The 25,065-nt window shown below is 42.3% G+C and overlaps 3 protein-coding genes across 3 annotated transcripts; all 3 read left to right on the forward strand.

Annotated features, from left to right (window-relative positions):
* Positions 1–584: 584 nt before the first annotated feature.
* On the forward strand, positions 585–3,559 carry LOC134418482 (interleukin-8-like). The gene is made up of 4 exons (XM_063156846.1): positions 585–739; positions 1,405–1,543; positions 2,492–2,575; positions 3,173–3,559. The coding sequence occupies exons 1-4, from the start codon at positions 676–678 to the stop codon at positions 3,246–3,248; spliced, it is 363 nt and encodes a 120-aa protein (XP_063012916.1). The 5' UTR covers positions 585–675; the 3' UTR covers positions 3,249–3,559.
* Positions 3,560–9,125: 5,566 nt separating this feature from the next.
* LOC134418483 (interleukin-8-like) lies at positions 9,126–12,473 on the forward strand. Its single transcript, XM_063156847.1, has 4 exons — positions 9,126–9,334; positions 10,122–10,257; positions 11,005–11,088; positions 11,652–12,473. Exons 1-4 carry the CDS (start codon positions 9,274–9,276, stop codon positions 11,680–11,682), a joined length of 312 nt encoding a protein of 103 aa, XP_063012917.1. The 5' UTR covers positions 9,126–9,273; the 3' UTR covers positions 11,683–12,473.
* A 9,542-nt stretch (positions 12,474–22,015) lies between these two features.
* Positions 22,016–23,851, forward strand: LOC134419017 (interleukin-8-like). The gene is made up of 4 exons (XM_063158016.1): positions 22,016–22,070; positions 22,210–22,336; positions 22,419–22,502; positions 22,857–23,851. Exons 1-4 carry the CDS (start codon positions 22,016–22,018, stop codon positions 22,873–22,875), a joined length of 285 nt encoding a protein of 94 aa, XP_063014086.1. The 3' UTR covers positions 22,876–23,851.
* The last annotated feature ends 1,214 nt before the right edge of the window (positions 23,852–25,065 follow it).

Raw genomic sequence — 25,065 nt, forward strand, 5'->3', positions numbered from 1 at the left:
GCCTCAGTCATTTTAAGCTCATCATTTCCTCCTTAATGACTAAAGAGACTTCTCAGTACAGAATAAAGCATCTAAATCCCTTTAGCCAAACTGAAAAAGACAAAATCCTTTCAGAAAGCAGGAGAAACTAGTTGAGTCTTGTCTTCATAAAACACTGACCAAATAATTTCATCCAATTCATATCAAAATATAGTGTGCAAGATTGGGATGAAAAGTTCTTGTAATTATGCTGGGTAAATGTTTGTGCACAAGGCACTTTAGCATAATGCAAAGAGCTGAACAGAAGTTCTATATGCACAGAGGAGGGGAAAAGTCTCTTTATTTTGGCTCAGAGAGACGTCTGGTAATGTTGCACTGATTTCCAAGTGCAAGTTTAGCATTGTTGACTAATGTCAATATTCCATGAAGAAGTGAAAACAGAAAGTGATGGATAACAACAATTTAAAGAATAATTGAAAATATACAGCAGCAAAAGGCAGGAAAGTTTGAAGTGCCACTGAATGGACTGTACAGAAGTTTGGGTTTCTTATGCAACGCTCTCCTGTGTTAGGAAACCTGCATGTGCAGACCCACCTCTCAGCACTCAGGCTGCTGGGAGTGCACCTTTCAGGTATAAAACCTGATGGGAAACAGCACCAGAGCAGGACCTCTGTCAAGAAGAAAATCTGCACAGCAATGGATGGCAAATCTGTTGCTGTCACTTTGGTTCTCTGCTTGGTCTCAATGGCAGGGTCAGAAGGTAAGAAAATTATTTATTAAAAATCATGTAAGCAATTAATCAGTATACACATGCAAATGCAAGTGGGCTTATGCTATGTCCACGATGACTTTTTGCAAGAGAAGTGCATCCTCGGTAAACTGTCATTCAGAAGCAAAAAGGATCATTTGTACCTCTTAGGATGCTGTGGATGTTTCCAGGAGTAAAATATGCTTCTGTCTGCAAATGGATTTATTCCTATGCTACAATATATGCTTGTCTCTAGATTTTAATAAGTGCTTGAATTAAAATAAGACCTTTTCCCCTAAATATGTCAATAAAGATCTTCCTTTACAATTGACAATTCTATCCTTTTTGCAATTTTATTCTTAGTAGGCAGGTTGATGACAGAGCAAGAATTATCCTGTTTGCAAGAAACAATAAGGAATATCTTATCTGCTATGATCAGATGATCATGGCCAAACCTTAGCAATCCAAGTTTAAATTCAAATGCACCTGCACATCAACAGCTCTGAAAACGCAGTTGCTGTGTTGTGCAGATGCAATTACTTTTATCTTAGCACACAGCAAATCTGAGTGTCTGAGAAACAAGAATGAGGCTACAGGAGAGAATGCAGTTTGCTTTACAGGGGGGCAAATAAAAACACTGTTCATGTATCCAGAGATAACAGAATTTTGTTCCACAGGTAAGGCCCTGGAGAAGACAGATGAAAGAGGCCCCCAATGCCACTGCATAAGCACTCATTCCAAGTTCATCCCTCCCAAGACTATTCAGGATGTGAGATTAAGCCAAAGAGGACCTCACTGCAAACATGTGGAAATCATGTGAGCACTTTTCCTCAACAGCACCTTGCTTCCTACAGGAGGAACCAACCCGGCATTTCTCATCCTTTTTACTCAAGTACTTTGAGTGGCAGGATGTTTCCCTAGCAAGACTCAGAGACATCAAGTATCAGGAATGAGGCCTTATGTCCAAAGGAATAAGCTATTTCCCAGCCAGTGTTACAAGCAGCTTCCAGACAGTATTTTAATTCTCTTTCTGTCATCTTACTTATGAAGAACATCAGAGGGGAGAATCAGATTCCCACAACACAGAGCACAATTAATAACTTAGACATTGAAGAATCAAAGCTACAAGCTTGATCCTCTTGACATGAATTAAAATGGTTTCCTCTGCCTGTGGCAAAGTTTGAAAGGCCCCAAGTTATTTCTTGTGTCAGAATTTCACATGGAGCATTTCCCTGTTTGAAGAGTGGGGAATTTGGATTATACTCCATGTGGGTATGAAACAAAAGATACAGTAAGCTTCATTTAAAACCACTCCTGGAACTATTCACAGGAACCAGAGCAGTGCAGTCAGCAAACAGAGAGGCTCTGTCAGGCTTTTATGCTTTCACTATGGTTTCTTAAGCAAATAATGGTTATACAATTATACCCTCTGTGCAGCACTGCATGGCATCCTGTTCCACCTCACTAGGCATTGGTAATTTAAGCCAGGCTTGGTTAAAAGAAATACTTTTAAAGGTAATTAAGTTCCCGAAAGATCTGCTAAAGAGTGGCCAGATAGAGAACTGAAACCAAATAGAAAATCCATTAGGTTCATCATAAGATTATAGCATAAACACCTGTACTGACATCATTCATTAAAAACCCCCAAACACATAAGACAAAACCAAACAAGTCCTTCATCTACTGGCTAAGAGAAATTTGCAGCCCTTAGCAGAAGTGTGAGGGACACACCTGGCCCTAACTCCTGTGCTCCTTTCCTGGCAGAGCAACGCTGAGAGATGGCAGGGAAGTGTGCGTGGAGCCCGCTGCGTCCTGGATCTGGCTCGCTGTAAAGACTCTGCTGGCCAGGTGAGCTGTTCCCTTTCCTGGAACACCTGCACCTAAAAGCTCATTTTAGAAGGCTACTTAAATTCTTGGCATGCAAATGTTCACCCTCTTCAGGCATAGGTGATTCTTTCTATCGGTTCTCTCTAAAGCAATATTTCTACATGTCTGAGGAGCGAAACAGTTTCCTTTGATATCTTCCTGGTGTGTTAAATAACCCAAAAGGCCATGGCTATGAAGGCCCTAAACATCTGCTGACAGACAGCACATTTTGTGTGTTTGATACCTCCAAAAACCAAGGTCTCAAAAACTCACTTCCTCTTTCTGGGTATAATTCAGACAGACAGCTGGCATTTCCAAGATCTTTCACTGCTGAAGACAGGGATAATCAAATCCCTACTTTGCACACAGGCAGATGAAAGTTCTTTCTGTGGGAAGAGGTTCATGCAGGAACAGTTTTGGTTTTGGTTTTTTTTTTTTCTTTGCACAAATGTCCATTGGTTGGCACAGTAAAAATGAGTAATTAATGATAGGTGAGCACTTACTGCTCTCCCTTAGCTTGTATTAATATTAATTGTTTCTTTAATTTCTGAATTTACTTTATACTTAATCTAATTACAGGGCCAGGGACAATGTTGAGTCACCAGTCAAAGAAAAGTCAAGGAAGAATAAACCTTGGATTTCTCCAAGGATGTGAAATGAGAGAAAGCATTGCTGCTGAGAATGCCATAATTTCTGATGAGAATGCCCCCTCTGCTAATAATCACTACAGTTGATTATTTTTCTTTCCCTGAGATGGTTGCTGATTCATGCTATTTTCTTTGCTGTCACTCTCTCTTAACTTCTGTCTGTGATAGATCAAGAAGCTCAAGGTTAATGGAAGTGTTTAAGTGTTGTAAGGATGAGAATAAACAAGATGAAGTTAGTTACCCCTAAATGGTCTGACTGAAAGAGAAACAGAATGGATACAATTAGCAAACACATGAATAAACACATAATAAAGAAGCATCTCTGTATCTTTGAAGGAAATCATCTCTCACACACTTGTTGCAGTTTGAAGATGAAAACAAGACAGTATGGACAGATGTGACAGGTCTCACAGGCAGAGCCAAACTGCCTTTCTGAAACGCTTTCACAGCCCTCACTAAACATTGGAAATAATGAGGCAAAGAAACATGTCTTGGAAGTGGATAAGTAACAGATGAATACATGGAAATGAAGGGCAGAATGAAAAGATCAATTTATCAATTTTCATTGATGAAGGGACATCACCCATGGATTCTTATACCACATTGTGTGGGGTCCTGGTAGGTTTGGCCATCCCACACAGGATCTGGGAAGGTCATTTGCCATGAGCTGAAGTACTCTGGTGATGCTAAATGATGATGTGAAAACAAGGCTTATCTATGAAGAACTGCAGAAGGACCTTGGGAGAGTCACTGATTAGGCAACAAACTACTAGGAGAAATTCCCTGCAGGAAGTAGCCAAAGTGATTGACACAGGAAAAAAATTAGAACTCCTACAGAAGTAAAACATTCTAGGCTGACCTTCAGCACACGGGAGAGAGATCTCAGGGGGGATGCTGGGTGCACGATAGGAATACCAGATCAGGAATGAAGAGTAAGTGACTAAATGGGATATGACTGGGTGTAAGGAAGGCGCAAGCAAGCACGGGCTGATACCTGAAATACCTCCTGTCTCATCAACAGTTCCAAGTCACTGTAAGCCTCGGGCTAAAGACTGCGAGCTCAGGGCTTTCAGAAGGGAGCAGCTAAAAATAGAGACACTACATAACTCTTGTTACTTCTGTTTGTTGTGCTGCAGTTTTCACTCACAGACAGGAAGATGCAGGCAGAAAGACACACATACACATATATACCAAGAGAAGTTTAGAAGTCATCTTTCCAAAGAAAAAAACCACATTATTTACTTCAATATAACAGAAAATATTAGGTCAATATTTTTCTCTCATGTTATTTCACAGATTAGTCTGAGTTGGAAGGGACCCAGAAGGATCATCAAGTCCAACTCTTATGTGAAAGTCCAATATGGGGATTGAACCAGTGACCTTGGCATTATGAGCACCATGTTCTATCTGACACCCTAACAGACCACATTTTTTGTTATATAAAAGGATTTTGCAGCTTACATATTTATTCTGTGGTGCTTTTCCAGGGTCATGGAGAATGGTTATATGGCTTAACATTAATGTTGATGTGTCAATTCCCATTGATTTATTGCTAATTTTTTCTACAGTCAAAAAGATGTTTTGTCTTAGTGACTTGCTTCACACTGTTTATGGCTGGCCATATAAATCTGATTTCTGAGGTAGAAAGCACTGAAGTGCAGATTCTAGCAGCGTTCATCAGATAGGCACACATGGTGAGAGTGATGGAGGACTCAAAAATGCCATGAGTGCCCTGTGGGGGTCGGTTTTGTTAGCCCCAGGGTGGGCGGTGGGGTTTGAAGTTTGACCCCCAGCAGCCCCCTTGTGGAAGCATCTTATGACTCAGATGTGAATCCATGAGCTGACTGAACACCTCCACTGTTCCTTCCTGCAGCTGCACCACCAGGCTTTGGGGAGCAGCAAGGTTTTACCTGTCCATCAGCCTGAGATCCATTGGATCATCAAAGTTACATATTACAGCTTTTACACCAAACACATCTCAGTTATGAGAGTCAGAGATGAGGGTGTGATGTGTGTTATGGCCACTGACCGCCTCTAATTTAATCAAAAGCTCCTGGCACAAACTTCTTCAAGCTCACCATGTGTTTCCTCCTGCCACTTCCAGGTCCTACTTCCATAGTCAGAAAATGCCTCTGGCCAAGCTGATGAGGGGCAGATGCAAGATAAGCAATAAATGCAGCCTTATAGGGCAGGTAAAGCCCAGGTGGTGGTGCCTAACAATTCTCTAGGTGGACTTAGTATCTCTTCTGTTCATAGCACGTAGATAAATTTTATTTGTAGTAGGTATATTTGTTAATATTTTCTAGCATTTTATGTTAACACTACAGGTGATACTAATGCATCCTTTTCTTGTATTACTTTACACCTTATATTAATATTTTCAATGCATTTTCATGTTGAGTTAGAGCAAATGAAGCATTTCATGGAATGCACAACAATTTTTTAAGTGGAAGCTACAATACAGAATTGAATCTTTTCAAGCACAGCTGAAACACATATCAAAAATGAATATGCAGTAACATACAATTGTTTTTATAAATACATACATTAAAAGGCAAATCAACCTAAAAGCTGTGCTGCTACTTTGTGATTCCAGAGGGATTCAGGAAAGTCCAGCACTTGCTGTGATCTGACTAAGGCTACATAACCATCTATATTTAAACACTGAAGTTTGAAAAAACTCCACAAGCTGTCCTAAACCTTTCTCCTTTCCTTGCTATCACTTCCCCCTATAGCAATTCTGATGTCTAGCAGATATTTTGCTTTTTGCGTGTCTGTTCCCTAACCATTGCCTCATTGCAGACTTCCACAAGTGTTTGCACAACACTGGGCACAGCTTCTGAGCAGCGGAAGCGATTGTTTCCCAGCTCCTGTATTTGTCCCTTCAGCTCTCTGCAGCTCAAGTAGAATGGCAGCTGAATGCCAAGGCCCTTGAGGGCAAAGGAGGTAGTTTCAGAGGCCAGAGTGAGATTTTCCCTAGGTACAACTGTAGCTGGAACAGAGGACACACAGAAGGCAGGAGTTGACAGACCAGCTGAAACCTCATTCCAGGGAAAGCTTGGCCTCCTGGGCCTCTGGGTCTGTTTGCACAACTTCTCAAGGGAGAGGATGGAATTTGCCTAAAACAAGACAGACTCTTAATTTTCTCAGGGCAAATTTATCAGCTCAGGAGCTGGAGCATTCCTCTGGCCCTGGAGCAACTCAAACAGTTATGGACTGAAGCTCAGCCTCAGTACACCAGAATCTCCCTTAGTGTGTCCCTTGTGCAGGGTCATCCTTTGCTACATGCAAAGACTAACGGGTCCCGGTCAAGATCCTAAAGATGCCCTTTTGACTTTTGTGCTTATTAGACAAGCTGATGAGTCATAACAAACCACTAGTTTCCATCCTGCAACATGGGGAACACAAGCTATATCCTGCCTTAGTACATAGGCACGGGAGCTATTTGCTTCCTTTTCAGCAGTCTTTCAGTAGTCAGACTGTTGTGTAAGCGCTGTTTTGTTCCCTGCCAGCGTGGTTTTTACAGGGTTTAGCCTGGAAGGAAGGTCTCTGCTCGCGGCAGTATCAGCTCACTCAGTGACGCCATCCTTCCAAAGGAGCAGCAATTCCATTTGCACAAGTCATCTCTGATGGCTGGCAGGGAAACAAGCTGCCACAATCCCATAATGGATTTACAGTTGCCATGACAAAAGCCTGGATGAGATCCTGGGCACAGTGCTGAAGGGATGTAGGGAGAGCTTGGGCAAAACACAGCACTCCCAGAAACACAGCCTAGGAGTGCCTGGCCTTTGGGCTCGATCTCATGCCTCAACGTTTTCATACCTCAGATTGTCTCTCTTATTCCCCCTTCACACAGTCCCAGTGAAACTGCAACTTTGGTGAAAAAGTGCAGGGATTTATATTCCATTACAAACATCTTGCTCTTTTAGACAGATACTCACTCTTAGTTCAGGGCAGGGCTCATCATAGGTGGAGTAGGCTCTTGGCTTCAGTTCTGCCCTGGGGATTTCTGCAGATCCATTACTGCCACATGCAGGAAATAGCTGAGCCTGGTGGTCAGGAGCACAAGCACTCACTGATTTCACTTGGGGATTTGAAGGGGAATTCTCTTTCATTTCCTCAGATATTGATAACATTTCAGCACACATCAAAATTATATAATAAGGCTGCAAGTAGTAACTAAGAAAAGTGTGATCTCAAATCAAATGTTAATTTAACCTGTGTGTGCATACACATGCATACATGCAGAGAGAACTCAAAAGAAAAAAAAACCAGCAAGACCTTCCAAGTAAACTGGTTAAAACTCCAACATCTACAATCTGGCACCAGTGAAACCACAAAACATATACATCATAACAGAACATCAGCAATAAAATACAACCCTAAGTTCCTAGCAAAACGCTCTCCTGATTCACATCTTCAGAGAAGTAAATGTATTTTTCATTGAAGTTGTCTAAGAGACACAGCTAAGGAGCAGCACTATCAGGAGTCAGTATCTTTTGTCAACTTAATAGTCAGTAAGAGTTAGGAGAGACAAAGATGCTGGATCGTTTTCTGGCATAGCCCATGCAGTGATCGGAAACAAATTAATTTTTATCACAAAGTTCATCTTATCAAGTTAATGATAAGTGGTACTGGAAACTACAATAAATTATGGGCAAACAAACATTCTTACTGTAAATAAACTGCAATGCTTTACATGCTAAAGACGATTGAGTTTTTACGAAGCCCCCGGATTTGGGGAGAAGTGCCTCATTCAATCCACAGATCCCAAAACCACAAAGCTTTGAGTCTTAAGACTACAAGCAGCAAAAGTTATCATGTCAAAAGGACGGTGTTTTTACTGCACTGAAACAGAAGGCTTTCTCCCAATTACACACATTCCAACTGGGTTTGAAAATACAGATCTTAATACAAGCAAAAGCTCAGCATTTGACCCCATCCTCCCTTGGAATTGTCTCCCTTGCAAACTATTATCCCCAGCCACAGCAAAGAGAAGCTCAGCATTCATACAACAAGGATCCCCAACAGAAAACTCTGTACAGTGTCATAGCTCTCACTCTTGTGTCCCTTTGCTAGGACCTAGGGTTGCTGTCACTGAAAAGATTTCAGAAAATGCTTATTAAATATGTCTGGAATTATGGAGGAAACAAAATCAGCTGTGTTCAGCAGGTCATGCTGTTTAGCTTGCATATAAAGCTTCCTCTGTTTATCATCCATTAACACGTGTAACAGGAAAAGTAGAGGCATGATTTTCAAATCCATTCAGAATTGAGCATCTGCTTCCAGCAGAAAGCTTTGAATACTGCAGCATTTATTAGACACAAAGAATTAGTGATGAATTTACTTTGAACCATGCCCCTTGAACAGAGGAAGAAAATAACTAAAATATTTTATGTCAAAATAGTGCTGAGGTAAAATCATGACTCAGTAAAGAGCTTCTCAGTAATTTCAGCACTGCCTGAATTCCACTCTGGTGGCTTGTATCAGGTAAGCAGAAGCTGTCACCATAAGTGGGAATAAGAAATTGAGTATCTCAAGTATAGACCTGATACATCTACAAAGAACAGTTATAACCCTGAAGAAAATAGTAATAAGTGACAATTTATTATTATTATATTATATATTATAATATTGTTTTGATAAATGTAACTGAAACCATTCTAAAGTTGCATTATTAAATAAGGATATGCTTTAGAAAAAGCACAAAGTTTTCAAGTCTACCAAAATAATTGGAATGTGTGACTATCATAGACATATTTTAATAAATTAATGCATTGTATTAATTGTATTTGCAGAATAATTCCTCGTCATCTAGGAAGAAGTTTCACAATAGTCATGTGACTCATTTTTACTGCATCTGGGAAATTCCTCTAACGCAATCTCTGTGCCAGCAGAGTACAGAGGCTGGGCACAAAACGGTATATAAGCAGGAATCAACAGTCCCCACACACAGCAGGAATCAACAACCCTTTGTGACTCCAGCTCACAGAACCAGACCTAAACAGGCCAGCAAAAAACTCCTGTCCAACCATGAACAGCAAACTCGTAGCTGTCCTGGCTCTTTTCCTGATCTCAGCAGCTGTGTCTCAAGGTAAGTAAAGCTTCCCAAAGTTCCCCTGGCTGCAGTTTTGCCGAGGCATCGACTGAGATGCTTGTCCTTGCAGGGTACCTTTCTATTTGTCTCACTAAGTTAGTCTCTTTTGAGAGATTTTCAGCACCTCTCTTCAGTCAGAAATCTACCATGTAGACCTCAGACTGAAGAGTTACTGACATCTTGTGGGAAATATTTTAAGGGTGCAACTTGCATTTGCTTTATTTCTGTTTCTATTGAAGTGTATAACCTAGAGACAGGTTCTTCTGTGGCTAGAGACAGATTTTTGTTCTGGAGTGCTTTAATGTTTCTCTCCCTTCCCACACAAATAACAGTTTATCATCTCATATTTTTTGCTTAGTGACCATGCTGCCTCAAGCAAGTAATACATAGTTGGAAAGGGACAGCAAACGATTTGAACACAGAACATGGGAAAACCTCCAAGTAATGACAAAATCTAGGGCTCTGTCTTCTGCAGAGTGGCCAAGATTTTTTATCCAGATATTAAAACAATGCAATTAACCATACTGTGCAGTCAGTATGGTTAGTAACTGCAAAATATGTGGGTTCATTCTTAAAAGATTAATTAATTTAGTTTCCAATGTAGTTGGGCATCAGTTCCCCTGGAACCCAAGTAACCCTCCCCATAAGATGAGGATTTAGGCAGCTTGGACGAATGCAGTGTTTTAACTGAGAATGTGGTTACAATAGAGCAGCTGTGCTTTACATCTGATACATGGACCATAGGAGCACCTGCCAAACCCCAATGTGCCTTTTGTGCTCACAGGGAGGACCCTGGCAAGGATGGGAACCGAGCTGCGGTGCCAGTGCATAGCCACTCATTCTGGGTTAATTCCCCCGAAGTCCATTCAGGATGTGAAGCTGACACAGAGCGGCCCCCACTGCAAGAACGTTGAAGTCATGTAAGTAGCTCTGCAAGAGGTCCCCTCCCCTTCCCCTGCACTGCTGCCATGCTGCTGGACTTTCAGGCTTCACAGGCACCAGTCAGCATGCTGACCTCATGCAGCCAGACTTGGCTTTTATTTTGGGAGGGATAGTTTTAAGTGAAACACCCTGTTTTTCACCATCACTATGACCTTACATATTGCTGAACTGACCATTGTTCAGCTGTCAGGGACATATGAAATATTTCTAGTAGTAGAATGTGAATCCATGGACTTGTCAGCTCTTAGTATACAAGGTAATGATGTAGTTTGAATCCTGCATTTATTAGGCAGGCAGACTCAAGGAGAAAAACTGAATTCCAGTAAGCAGATTTAGGGAAACAGTGAACCAGCCTAACCTGATCTGAACAGCGCAAAGGAACTAAAATGTTAAAATTTTTATTCTGCTCAAACAAACCTTTTCACCACTGGAGGTTTCAATAATTGTGTAAGAACGCTTTAGTAACATAAATACATCTGAAACAGGTATTCATATATAGAGGGAAAGATTTTTGGGAATGTGTGTCTGCTTTGAGAGCAGACACAAGACTCACAGTTCTGGATGGTTCTGGTCTCTTCAGTTGTATAAAGCAAAACAGCCAAATCTAACCTGGAGTAGCTGGGATTAATTGATACTATCTGATCTAAAAATGCAAGATTACATTCTGTGAGTAAAATAAATCCATATAGTAATTTCCTGACTTTTCTTTATTCCCTGTTTTGCAGAGCTACTCTGAAAAATGGCAAAGAGGTGTGCCTGGAGCCCACTGCTCCCTGGGTGCAGCTGATTGTAAAGGCAATTATGGCCAGGTAAGTCCCATTACCTTTCTGTCTGGGCAGCGGAGTGGCAAACCTCCCAGAAAACGCCAGTTTGTAGGATTCTGTGGTGATACTTCCCATTCTTTCTTAACCAGATTTAAAGAACAGAGAAGCTTCCTGCTTAACTATAGAATCAGTCTTAGTTTTTCTGGCTGTGCTTCAGGGTCCTTGCTCAAGCTGATAAGTCAGTACTAAACTTCTGACTACCAGCAACTCTGTCTGCATGGAAGTACAAAAGTGTTTTTCTCCCTTTGAAAAATAAGGCTTAAAAAAAGTCATCTTCCCCTTACTTAGTTGCTATTTTTAAGCTAGTGAGGTTCTTGCTGTGAGGAACTGCAGAAGCTTGTGCTGCAGAGCTTTCCCAGCTGTACACCAGGCATGCACACAGTGGGATTTCAGTAGTTGCTTTCGAAACATCAACTTTATTCTCCCTGTGCTTCAAGACAGCACAAAGAATGGGAAAGAGACCCCGCACCCTAAACTGCTTGTGCTATGCTAAGCAGTGGTAACTTGAACCTTCTTTTAAATTATCCTCTTCTCTCACCTCTTAACAGGGCTCAAAAAAATTCTGACTCTCCTCTCTAAGAAACGCCAGGACAGAAAAAATCTGGGAACTGCTTCTGCTCCTTAGTCAAGAGAAATATTTGGGAAGAGCGTCATTGAAGCAGTGTACAATCTTCCACATGCTGCACCCGTGTTATGATGTTAATGCTGGATGGTTTTATTTATTTATCTATTTATTTAACTGTGTGTATTTAAGGAAGTCTCACTTTGGTCAGTGTTGTCCATGGGACATGCTGCCCTGACACTGAAGGAAAAGTGGTTTGCTGAAGGACATGGAGAACCCTCGGCAGCCACTTGAGCCAAACATATGCAGTGAGGTGCAATGCACCTGCAGCACAGCTTACTCACACTAAGCCTGATCATTTTGCTATTTCACCAGCAAACTGATGAATCCTCCTGCTCCCCTGGAGCGCACCAGTATGTTGTGTCAACAACAGCTTCCTGAACCACAGTCAGCCTGTGGCCAGACTGTGAACTGTAATGTCTCGCTTGAAAAACCTAACCTACAGAATGTGGAACGCTCTATTTGGTATTTATGGATTGTGATTTCCGTGGTATTTATAAATGTATTTATTGAGCAGTTTCTATATAAGAAAGAGAAGTTATAATTTATTTAATTTTTACTGGATTTTTCATTCCTGATATCTGTTTGTGGAGAAATATTCACAATCTCATTACTCTGTACTTGATTTTATGTCTAATTAGCTACTCCATCAGCTAACAGAAAAACTGTATTTTACATACCTAGAGTTTGATTATGAGAGTGTAATTATTCCTAAAAATGTACTATTAAAAGTTTTAAATAAAAAAAATTGGTTTTCTGCTTGATCTTTTAAATCTTAATTTGCTTTATTTGAAAATTCTACTTTATTTTTGCCAGACTGATTTCTGAAACTGAAATGAAAATTTTTAAGTCCATGGTGCCATAACTTTCCCTGTTATGGAAGCCTAGCACTCCTGACTACACTAACACAGACTCTTAAGGTGGGCTAAGTAGCTCACTCTCCTCTCTTCAGGCTGTTCCCAATCCATGGGGACTAGTGGGCTCTAGGGCAAGGCCCCTTCTTTAATTCCCTTGCAGATAAAAGTTTTACTCCCAGATGCCCAAACACCACTAAGTGTCCACTTCCGCCTCACACTTGTAACTACTACAACAAAAGGCCACTATCTGACCATCAAAACAGAGATTTGCCACCTTTACTTTGGGCATACAAAGAGCAAGCACTTGTCCTGGTGTAACAACTGCTTCCTGCTCTGGTCCCTGATATGCAGTGTGCTGAGCACATGACTCTTCCCTCTCTTAAAAACTTCCCAGAAGGAAACAGGGAATAAGAGAGAAAGGGCATAAGTTTAAAGACTATTGTTTATAACTAGAGTATAACTGGTTTTTTTGAGGGATGTACACTCTTATCTCACTTTTATCTATAATCTAGATAGTAATAAAACAGCAGAGAGATTTTTGCTGGGTAACTTTGTGATCATAAAATAAGACAGCTGTCTCTGGCTTGTTTTTTTCTTGAAGACCCTTCTCAGTAAGCTTGATGCCAGTCCTCTCCTTCACCATTGTTATTTTGGCATCAGCCAGAAGAGTTCTGCCACTTTAAACAATGTGTCCTGTGGCCCTCCAGCTATCAGGCCATGCAGAAGCCACGGGGGAGAAGTGCACACTTTGGAGACATGCAGAGCCTGCAGTCAGTGTCTGTCTGGGTACATGTGCATGTCTGTGTAACACAGCAGGCAGCTGGCCAGCAGGTGATTAAGGGTCAGATGTTTGCACCACAGGGAAAGGATGGACCCTGAGATTTCCCTGCAGCTAACTACATGCTCTTGTCCATCTCCTCCTTTTCCCAATCCCATGAAAGTTTCTGCTCCCCTCGGTCACTTCATTTAGCATTTAACTGTCTTTCTACAAGACTGTCAGAAGACCATTCCACTTTCCAGCTGCTGTGTGCATTCATCACCTCCCTTTCATTTCAGTGCCTTCCACGTCATGAAATGCAGCAGAGGTGTTTACATATCCTTTCTGTCCTCTGCTATTCTCTTGGCCCCTTTACTTCACCTTCCCTTCAAACCACTTTTATTTTCGTCTTGCACCAACAGGTTAATTTGGGGGGCAAGAGAAGTGGCAACTATCAACTGACCAAGCCATGACCTCCTGTCATTTCTCTTTCCTCAAACTCCCCTTCCAATGCCTGGTTGCTGGAGGTCTGCTCTTGTATGAAGTGCAATTTGTCTCCTCAAGTGTCTATGATTGCTGTCCTTGCAATAATGAAAGTATATTTCTCTCAAATGTATAAACACTGCAAACTATAGAGGAAGTCATGAGAAGAAATACTGGAAAGTCCCTGAAAAATACTCCTAACTCTTCCTTAGAAGTACAGAGAATGCAAACATGAGTTTCTCGGCCCCAATTTCTCTGTCTGTGCTGAATATTGGCTAACATAAACATAATGTTGGCTAACATAAACATCCTGGTTTTGTGTTAGGTGACAAACGTGCTTAACTTGCTTTTGGTTATGGACTGCTTCCTATTCTAAAATGATTGTTTTTCTTATGCTCTTATCACTTAACAAGGGAAAACCCCATTTTACCAGGAAAATTATGCATAGGATGGACTTAAATTGCAGATTTGTTTCAGGAATTTATTCTTGTTTATAACAAGATATCATGAGCAACTCTACAGGAAATGGATCCTTTGGAAATTACACAAACTGCCATGGAAACTTTGGGATCAGCAAATAGGCATTTTGTTTCTGAGTGCACAGGTGAAACAAGAATTTTGCCACCTACAAAAATAAGCCTGAGATCTCTGCTGTTGGAAAATGTCATGAAAAATGACTTTTATATTACCTGCAGTTAAATTACTTTTAGTAACAATCATTGGTGTCAGTCAGTGCAAAGACTACTTCACAATCCCTGTGGAATTCTGGAGAGGGAGATTCTGTGGAAGAATCAGGAAGGTTATAGGTATAACCAGGCTCACTGATACTGTTTCCTGTGCCCTTTCATGAAACAGGCAGCAGTGTGACGTCTCTACAAGCTTCTGTGGGCAGATTTCAACATAACTATGCTGAATAACTTTTCATCACTAACAAATGTAATTTATTTTAACAAGCATCAACCTCTGATACACCCAATTATCTTATTCCATGGAAGTTCAAATTCATGAGGTACGTGATCAACATTTTTTTGAAAGAAAAGAGTTGCACTAGGTTTCCCAGAACCCATCTCCACTGACTCAGCCAAGAACTCTAGCAGAAAAGTGAAGCTAAGACTGCACCACCCAAAGTGCACATTGGCAACTCCAGTATCAGTCTGTCCATTTCTCCTATTCCTTACTAGAGGACAGGTGAACTCGGGAAAATTCTAATATTTTTTATCTTTTGCAGAAAACATTTTGATACATAGACACCTTATAAAAAAGTTCTTAGGCAAGTGGCTTGAGAACATATTCGAATCAACTTACCTCCAAAAGAGCCTTCAGTTTTCGAGGAGAGTTAAGCAGCTTTTCTGACTCAGCTAAATACAAAAATAATTTTTAAGCATGAAATAACATTCTTGCTGCACTCCTAAGATTCAAAATTTCTAGCTTTTTCCTTGAAATAATTTTCCAGAATGATGAAAGTTTCATAGCTCATAAGAGAAGCAAATTAATAAGTCCACTCTCTTAGCCTGATTGTTTTATTAAAGACATATATAATGTTTGCACTGAGATAAGGAGACTTCTAAAATACTGACAATTCTTTTCCTCTTCTGTTTTCAAGGTCACACTTTTTACAAGTTTGCAAGCAGACAGGAGAATCAGAATTCAGCTGTTGTGCTAAAGCCAAAATGTTAATAAAATTGCAAAAGCTTAAAACACCATTTCTTTGTGAAGTGTGTCTAAAGCATCAGTGGCAGATTTTATGAAGAGTGAGACAGGACATGTGAATGAGAGCATGGACCACATGGGCTTCTTTTTTACTTGATGCAGAACTTCTTGAAGGAATGAGAATGTGTGCAAAAAGTACAGGAGAAGCAAGATATACTAAGCCCAGAAAAGGACCAAAGAGCTGAACTTGGAACACCCCCTGCATTTTCTTGCTATTACTGAAAAGTAAGAGTTTGTCCATGCAGGTGTCAGACCTTTGTGTGAAAGGAACTTAGTCACTCAATACAAACAGTGAAGAGCAAATGATTTGTCAAAAATCCCGACTCTTTGAAAGCTTTGTGTTTGACTTATCAATAACCAATGAAGGAATGCATAGCCACCCAGCTCGTTCATTGCTGAACCAGACATTACCAGTAATAAAGCAAATAAATCTAGATTTGCTGACTTACTGCACCCCTGTAGTCAAAAATTCCATCAGTTCCTCATTTTCTGCTTTCTTCTCTGTTTGGTGCTTGCCTCTGAGAGCAAAGCCCATGATGCTGCAAAAGAGAAGCAACTGACGTAAGCACTGCTCACCCTGAGCACAATCTCAATGAGAAGAGCCAAAGAAAACAGGCTCTGCTGTAGCTGGTTCGTGTTCAACACTGCAGCTTCACCCACTCCTTGTTACCACCAAGGAAAACCCAAGAGATTTTTGCATACACCAATCTCACCAAGGTCAGCAGGAGACTCAGCTGAGGAAGGAACACGGGAAAGAGCTGTCAATCCACCTGCACACACCTGACCTGTTGGCGGGCCAAATGCTGGAGTCATTTCCATGTTGAAAAGTTCTCACAATACTATTCCTGCTTAGAGGAAAGGATGAGGGAGAGCATGCAAGGTCTTCTGATACTAAAATGACCATTAAAAAAAGAAGAAAATGCATGAAAAGTACCCTGTGCGGTTTGTTTCAAATGGTGTGTACCAGGAATACAAGCCAAGGCATCCAGATGAAAAGGCTGCTGGTGGAACAGTGCTCCCTTAGAAAAATGAAGATTTGAACAAACCAAAAAAACCTCATTAGAAGGCAATGATTTTGTCAAATTCAAGCTTGTTTTCAAGAGCTAAGGGCAAAGTTCATCTAAATTAAAATAATCTTAGCTCACATCAAAATAGTATTTGGAGCTAATTGAAATTAGTATTTTCAGTCAATGTCTTGATCAATTTCATTTTATGGGGACTTTCACTGTCTAGAAGAAAACCAAAGGTAAAGATGCTGCATTTCAATGAAATCAAATGTTGCTTTTTTTCAGTAGCCAGTTTTTCATGGAATGCTCCTAGCTTGCTTATTCTCTTGACACCTCAGTTTACTCCTGACAGCAGCACTCATTAGCAATTTTAATTTCTTACTTCTTAAGAAAGAAAAAATGCTTTCCTCATGTTTGTTGCCACAGCTTTTAGCACAATGTCTTGGCATAGTCCTGTACCCTGCATGTACTGAAGCAATTTGGAATCACACTATCTGGAAATTTTAAAAAAGGAAGGGAAAAAAGAAAGAAAGACAAGGTAATGGGGAAGAAAACCATTGACAGTAAACTCAGTGGTGATCACATTTACCAAGAATGTTACCTGTGTGTTTCCTCCAAACATCTCCTTCTCCAAACACCTCCCTATAACAAGCTGAAAGGATGCATGTCCCTCTTGCTGCTTTCTAGGCCATTTTGGATAATTCAGTACCAATTAAGCAAATTCATTGGTATTATTTTTCCTTCCTTCCAACAAATAGCAGCCATTTTTTGTTGCCAGGAACAATCTAATTCATTTTACTACAGAGTCCAAGTACTCTGGAGACTAAACCTGCACATGGCACCCAAAGGGCTGTAAGGAAGCATTCCCTGAGATGGCAGCTTCAGTGTCACCTAGGGTGTAAGTCAAGTATGACTTCTTCATTTTTCCTTCATTGCAACACAAGCAACGAAAGTAACAGACAGGACTGAAGTCTGAGGGTCATGAGAGAAGACTTCAAATATTTTGTGATTATTCCAAAGAGTGTTCCCATTTTCTTGTGGTCAGATGTCTCGTGTCACTGTTTTCCCAAGTGATGCCATCACTTTAAGCAAAAGACCACAACTATTCAAAGCACGCTCCCAAAAATTACTCAGCTCCACTGAGTCCAAAAACTGAAATTGCCTCAAGCCATATTGGGGGGAATGTTGATTCTGGGACCATGAATTGGGGTTTTTGGGTTGAATAGCTCATTTTTTAAGCGACTCATACTTTCTTTACTTGCAACTCTCTGCAGATGGAACAAATTTTATTGTATTTATTTCCAAACAGATAATTTCTAAGTTGACTGAAATCTTTGTTATGAAGTTCACACAGACCCAAGGACAAAAGCCTGCAGGCAATTCGTAGGATGAAGAGCATTTTCTGCTCCAGGTAAGGCCAAGAGGAGCTCTTTCTGCCTTTCAGAAGCTGTGATGACCTCAAAGGCTTATCAATTGAACAATTCTGTGGGGGTGGAAGGAGTCACACAGTTGTAATCTTTGTCCAGGATCATGCCTGCCACTAAAAAGCCAGGAGATTTTTCCCCCTCAGCAGAGGTAAGATCAAATTGCTTAAAGAGTTGGGTCCCAAACTCAAAATAAAGCCCCTCTTGTCTCCTTATATGTTAGGTGTAAAATACCAGAACCAGTGAATCCACCACCAGTCACTCACTTTTTGGGAATTGTTGTGTGTCCAGGAGTCCCACTTAGTAAGGTGACAGTGAAACCACAGTCTCTGCAGTCCCATCAATGATCTCAGAAAAGGTCAGCTGGCACCTGAAACTGAAAAACAGAAATGATGGCCAAACACACGGATTTCAGAGCCAACAGGTTCTGTTTGCCCAGGTAATGCCTGAGTAATACAAACACATTCCTTTCAGCTAGCAACAGGGGGTGTGTGTGTGTGTGTATGTTCACGCTCTGATTCCCAGCAGTGCGCACAGGTGAAAAACCTCTAACTCTGGTGAAAGGAAAAAAATCCCTGAGGGCTCCTGAATGTTAAATTTAGGTGAAGATGTAGGAAGGCAGGCAGGAAGATACTGAGCATCATTTGCTATAGATAATTTTTTTAAATGTGAATTTTCACATCTCAAAAGGTATTACAGAAAGGAGCACACAAAAACATGTGATGCGGGCCCCAATGCAGCTGGCAAAATGGAGCTGGGGTTCTCCATGACACAAGGTGAACACCAGGATACTTCTATCTCTTACATCTTCTGGTATTATTTTCAAGGGCCTATGGACTGGAAACATTTCAAAACTTGAGAAACACACAGGGAAATTGAAGGAAGTAAAACATCTGATAGATATAAAACTTACCTTGCACAAAACTGTAGCTTGAAATTTGGTTTCTGCCTCCAGCAAATATGTTTGTACTTCATGACAGAGCTGGATTCACAGGAGGAGTTATAGGTGCTAGGGACCAGCACCTCATATAGACAGGGAATACTACGAAACATACTGCTATAGGTAAAAAAGGTAACATAATGAAGATGAGAGGATATCAGCAGTCCATACCCTCTGACTTCAGTCTGTACTAGGTAGCAGTGACTCGACATTTTACAGATCAGAACATAAATCATTCCTAATAAAAACCTTGGAGGAAATAAGACTGCTCCTTCAGAGATTGGCCATGTTAAATGGTTTCTAGGCCATGATCAAAGTTGACCTTAGTCTTATATCTGGGACACCTCCTCCAAGGTAATTCTCGTGCACTTAGGAGAAGTCCTCACTTGTTGAAGTGAGACATCTCTTGTTTAATTGTCTTGTAGCTCTCCTGGGCCTGCTGCCAGTGAATGGCTCCTACTACAGGTGCCAAGCCAAATAAATACCTGCTGTGGAAAGGCACACAGCCAAAGTCTGAAACAAAGGAGCCAAATCATTTCCTGCATGTAATGAATTAAGGACTGGATAATGTGAAGGCAATTGAGCCATAAGTTTTATTGTCTTTATGTACCTATTCTGGGCTTGCCTGAGCTGGGAGTGCTTTCTGTGTCCCAGTAACCCCAAGACCCAGGCTAAGGACACTGAGAGATTTCACAGAATCACAGAATCCTGGCGTATCTTCACACAGCAGCTTCTGCTAAAGAGCTGGGTGAGTTGAACGGGAACTTCAGTGAGGCAAATACAAACCTTGTGGTGAGCTCTGTCCCAGCTGCACTGACACCACAACTTAAAATAACTAATTTAAACTTAATCCAAAATTACCTTCAAGGTCTCTTTCCAATTCAAGCCATTTCATGATTCTATTTGTTCCACCTGCACTCAGTGCATGGCAAACATCTATAATGAAAGAGGGCAGCAGGCAGGGAAAAACTCAGCTTTCTGAAGTGATGCTGTCTGTTCCCTATCTTTTCTGTACTTGCTAAAGGCATTTTGTCAAAGGTGGTGAAGGGAAGCAAGGCAAAGGTTACAATTGAAGAGAATTACTCTGCAGCTCAGCCTTGTTGCTGCTGTCATCTAGACTGAAGAGATCTTACTCACATTTCCCCACAGAAGGGAGCTAGAAGCAATCTGAAGTCTGCAGGTACAAAGCCTTGCTCAGGCAGATGGTCTTGCATGTTGAAATAGCTCCAGAGACACCCATTTCCCTTGTTCCAGGCCTGTTTGTGCAAGCCCTGAGTCAGAGGACCAGGCTCTGTACCATCTGCTGCACCACAGCATGTCCATGACTTGACTGCTGCTCTCAGGGAGAGCTGGCCGCAGAGTTTCACACATTGCTGCTCCGTGTCTAAAAACAGCTTCACACTCCAGACCCCAGGAGACATCTGGAATTTCCTCAGCAGTAACCACTGTGGAATGAGGCTGATGGGTCAGTTCTTGTTAGCAGTCATGCAAGCATAAAGCCAAGTGCTGTCACGTAAGCTGTCCTTACTCATGTGTACTGTCCAAGAGCAGTGTGTAATCTGACTGTGCACGAGTGACAATGAGGGATCTGCTCCCCACATCACTCTGAGCTGGATCTGCCAAGGATAATTGCAATGACCTGGAGCAGATTGTGCACCATCCTACCTGCTTGTTGCCTCAGTTTGCTGCAGCTGGGCAAATCCTTCTTGCTGCAAAGAACATGGCACTTCCTTGGGACAACCATATGGGGAACTCCCAGTCCAAGGCTTGTGTGGCTATAACCTGGAGGGAATGGTGATTCCACCTCCATCATCTCAAGAGATCTCAGTGAAGGTTTCTAATTAGTGGCTGCCCCTAAGCTGACCATGTAGCTTCCTTTTAAGACCAAGCTAAAAGCCAGATGCTCCCAAGGATGTTGTTACCAAACTGCATCTGGATAGGGGTCCAAACTAGTCATTAGATATTTCCTGATAACATGGGTCAATCACCATTTGCTTGTGATATAAAATCTTCCTGCAGGGCTGATCTCCTGAGGGACTAAGCCAGTAGCTGTATGAAACAGCTGAGCTGTAGATGATGGAGCCCAGGAATGAGAGTCTTTGTGTCCCATCAGTTTGCTATCTCCTTAATCCCTTTTCAGGACTGCTTTATACACTGTATCTTATCTGGTTTGGGTCCTGACTTGGTTTTGTTCTCAGACAGTTCTTCTAATCTAAGGCATTCAGGCAAATGTGGCAAGACACACGGCTGCCTGATCCTGGAACAAATTGATTTGCTGAACCCCACTCATGCTCACAAAAGTCTGTGCAAGAAAACAGATTTGCTAAAAAAAAAACCACCCAAAAACAAACCAACCCAAAACCAAGACAAATAAAGTGCAATATTCTATTTTGTACTAAAACTTATTACAAAAGAAAGTGTGCTTACCATAACTGATCTAAACCTGTGTGTAAATAAAATGTAGAAAACTTGTATCTCGTTTTCATTAAAAGCTCATTGGAAACTATCATTTTGCTTCTTTATAACTGAACTCAGCAAAATGCCTTGACAGGAATGAAGATAGAGAGTGACCTCTGTATGTGAAGGAGTGGAACAGAAGGCTGTCAGTAGTAGAGTGTACATATGGAAATCCGAGGAAAAAAGGGTTTTCAAAAACTAGGTGAATGAAGGGGTGCTCAGGAGAACAATGCCCACTGAGTAAGAGTGCGTGGTTGCACATGGTTCGGCAGCAAGGCAACCTCCAGAACCCAAATTCCCCTTTGGCACAGCACCCTGCACCCGGCAAGCTAACGGAGAGCTCCCACAAAAAGCCGCCGCTCCTTTCGGAGAATGGGGTCCCAGCAGACGCTGGGCGGTTCTCGGGACGGCGCAGTGCCACACTTCCCTCGCTCCCGGACCTAAAGCAGCCGCTGTGCCGGGAACGGTCGCTCTTCTCTCTCCGCCCTGCTCCTTTAGCTGCATACACCCACAGGTGGAAAGGGGCCAACCGGGCACTGCCCTCTGGCTACACTCCGGGAAATTCCCCGGCAGCTCCCGGCCGGGAATAAAAGCACGGGAGGGAAAGGGGGCCGCCTCGCCGGCTCCTGCACCCTCTCCGCCGCCAGCACCAGCCATGAACCCGTACCTCTCTCTCCTCCTCCTCCTGGCCGCCGCCGCTCTGTGCCAGGGTAAGCGACCGAGCCGCGGTTACCCATCCGTCCGCGGCCGGGCCTCGGCAGGGGTGCGCGGGGGGCCGGGCCCGTCCGGGGACCGGGGGTTTCGGGGGACCCCGGAACCGAGGCTCAGAAGGCTCCTCTCGCCTGCCAGGCGCGCCGCTGGCCGGGGAGCTGCGCTGCCGCTGCGTGCGGACCGTGTCCGAGATGATCCCGCCGCGGCGCCTGGCCCGCCTGGAGTTCCTCGCCGAGGGGCCGCACTGCGCCGTGCCCGAGGTCATGTAAGTGCCCGGCCCCGACCCCGACCCCGGCCCCGGCCCCGGCCCCGGCCCCGGCCTCACCCCCTCCCTGTCTCGCCCGCAGAGCCACGACGAAGCAGGGACTGACGATCTGTCTGGACCCCATCGCTCCCTGGGTCAAGCTCCTGGTCACCAGGATCCTCCGTAGGTACGTGCCGGGCCAGCTGTCACCAAAGCTTGGAACCAAACTTACCTTCTTAAACACAAGAATAACGAGCCACATTCTGTTATTGATTCCTGTAAGGAAATCTGGTTAGTTACTCCAAAAATGTGTCCAGAAAGTGGCTTCTGTGGTGGGGAAGAGACAACCCAGCAGGCTGTTAGGGAGAGTATCCACAACAAATGCCTGATTAATTGCAAATCTAGCCACAGTACATTCCATCATCACCATCAGGCATCTTTTCCACACATCTTATGGGATTTATTATCTGGTGTATGCAAAAAAAAAACTTATGGAAAAACTTCCTGGCGGGTTTTACAATTTGAATTCTGCCTATTGCAGTTCAGCCAACAAGCTGTGAGTGATGAAGGGAACACCTTGGAATGAAGTTACCTGTTTGCCACAAGATCCCAGGAAACAGATGCTGTGAGGACACAATAGCTCAACTCTCTAGTTTTGATGGATTTGTAGATCAGATGTTCTATGTTTCATTCCCTCTCCTCATAGTTGTTATTGCCTAATCCTCTGTATGGTTTTATTGACTGAGACAAAATGATTGAATCCATTTGATAAGACAGTGGAAGCTTTGCAGGACACCTCTCAGCAGCCTTCTCAGAACTTGCTCCACCTTTGTGCAAACTCCTTCTTACCAAATTCTGTTTGCCAATAAGTTCCTATATAATATTAATATCTGAAAAGAAGATGAATGCATCATGAAGATGATTTTGTAAACGTCTGCAGAGAGTGTGACAGGAGAGGTTTGAATGGATTGTGCCGATATCCTTGCATCAGGAATAACAAGAGTGCTGGCTGGCACTTAACATTGCAGTGCCTGTCCAGGATTACATGGGAATAAAACCTGGTTCAGGCAAGAATGTTTTGCTGAATCTCTTTTTCCTACTCCAACTCTCCAGCCTCTAATACAGAATGCCTTGGACCTTTTTGCACAATGTGCTGTCTAGTGAAATCACAAATTTTGCCCCTGAAGTCTTTTTCCCCTATTCAATACTTAGAAGGATTTAATAATTTCTATGAAATTATGGGGGTTTGTGCCATGACTGGTTTGGGTTTTAACCAGATAATGTTGAGGTTGGTTAGCTGGTTTGTTTTTAAATGAGTTTACATTACAATATTTGGTATTTATGCACAAGATCTAAAGGAACAGTAAATGTTCTGGAGAGACTTAGACATTTTATGTCTACTTGTATGACATAGTGTCACGACTCATAAAGAATAACTAATATTCATTATTCTGCTTTGGAAAATTGTATGTAAAGAGGTGGATTTCTCATGATAATGTAATGAAATATATAATGCAATAAAAATGTTTTCCTGTTGAAAAACATCCCAGGTTTTTGTGAATTCCATGTTAACTGGAGCTGTGTACCTGTGTCAGTTGGGCCAGTGGGATGCAGGGAAGCAGCGACCTCTGTGTACCCTGGGATTCCTGGACACACCTGCAGACCAGCTCTCTCTGAAGTGTCAGGGGCACTTTGTGCCAAGCAAACGTGTTTCTAGATTCAGAGGCACATCACTTGAACCCTCTGATGTGAAGCTGATCTGAACTGCTGGTATGAAGAGACATTAACCCCAGGACGGATGGATGGAACCCAGGCACACCCCTGCAATCTGCAGGAATTTCCATTCTTGCTATTCTCCAGCCCACCTTGAAGTGGGCTGTGTTTAAAGTTAAACGCATTTTGCTGGGTGGGAAGGAGTTAACAGCGTTTGCTATGGTAGGAAACAGTAAAAGTTTGCAACAGTAAATTTGTTTCCAGAAGAGAAATGGTTCGGGTCCCAGCTGTAACAAGGATCTCTGGCACTTCTGAAAGCCAAGAATCCCCTTGTCTGGATTCCTTAGTGCACATTTCCAGGACAAACAATCTCTTCTGTCACTAGGTACATGGTACTTGTTTAGTGACAAATCTACTGAAATGAAATGAAATGAAATGAAATCCACATGAAATCCGACAAAACCTTATCTGAAAGCACACCCACATCGTGGCCTTGTTGACATGGGGCAGTCATGAGTGTTCTCCTGTGACACCTGAGGAAAGCTGGCTCATCCCCAGAACACGGGACAGACAAATGAAGGTAATGGAAATCTGTCTCCTTTACACACCCATGAGTAGAGAGCATGAAATGTTCTTCTGTTTCCTTGTGAATTTCCTTGCACATTTTTTTCCTTGCAAAAATAAAAAGGTGATTTTTTCCCCCTGCCATTTAAAGGTGACCTGAGACTGTTGCTCCCTCTTCAGAACCTTGAGAAAGTCCTGCCTGCCCTGGCCACCTCTCAGCAAACTCCAGTGTGTCTGCACACATGATGGCTTTCCCCCAGGGAATGGTGTCTGTCTGAAATGACCACATTGCCCTGTTACACCATGTCTGTCTCAGGAACAGCCCAGACAGAGCTACGCACAGCTTCACTTTACCAGAGCAGCAGACATTTGACAAAATCCCAGGGCAGATTTTTCACTTTTCCTGCCCAGTACACACCAAAGACCGTGACTAAAACACTAACAATAACCAGATTCTTTCAAAAACTGAAAAG

The sequence above is a fragment of the Melospiza melodia genome, chromosome 5, assembly GCF_035770615.1.
Source record: "Melospiza melodia melodia isolate bMelMel2 chromosome 5, bMelMel2.pri, whole genome shotgun sequence".
Classification (NCBI taxonomy): Eukaryota; Metazoa; Chordata; class Aves; order Passeriformes; family Passerellidae; genus Melospiza; species Melospiza melodia.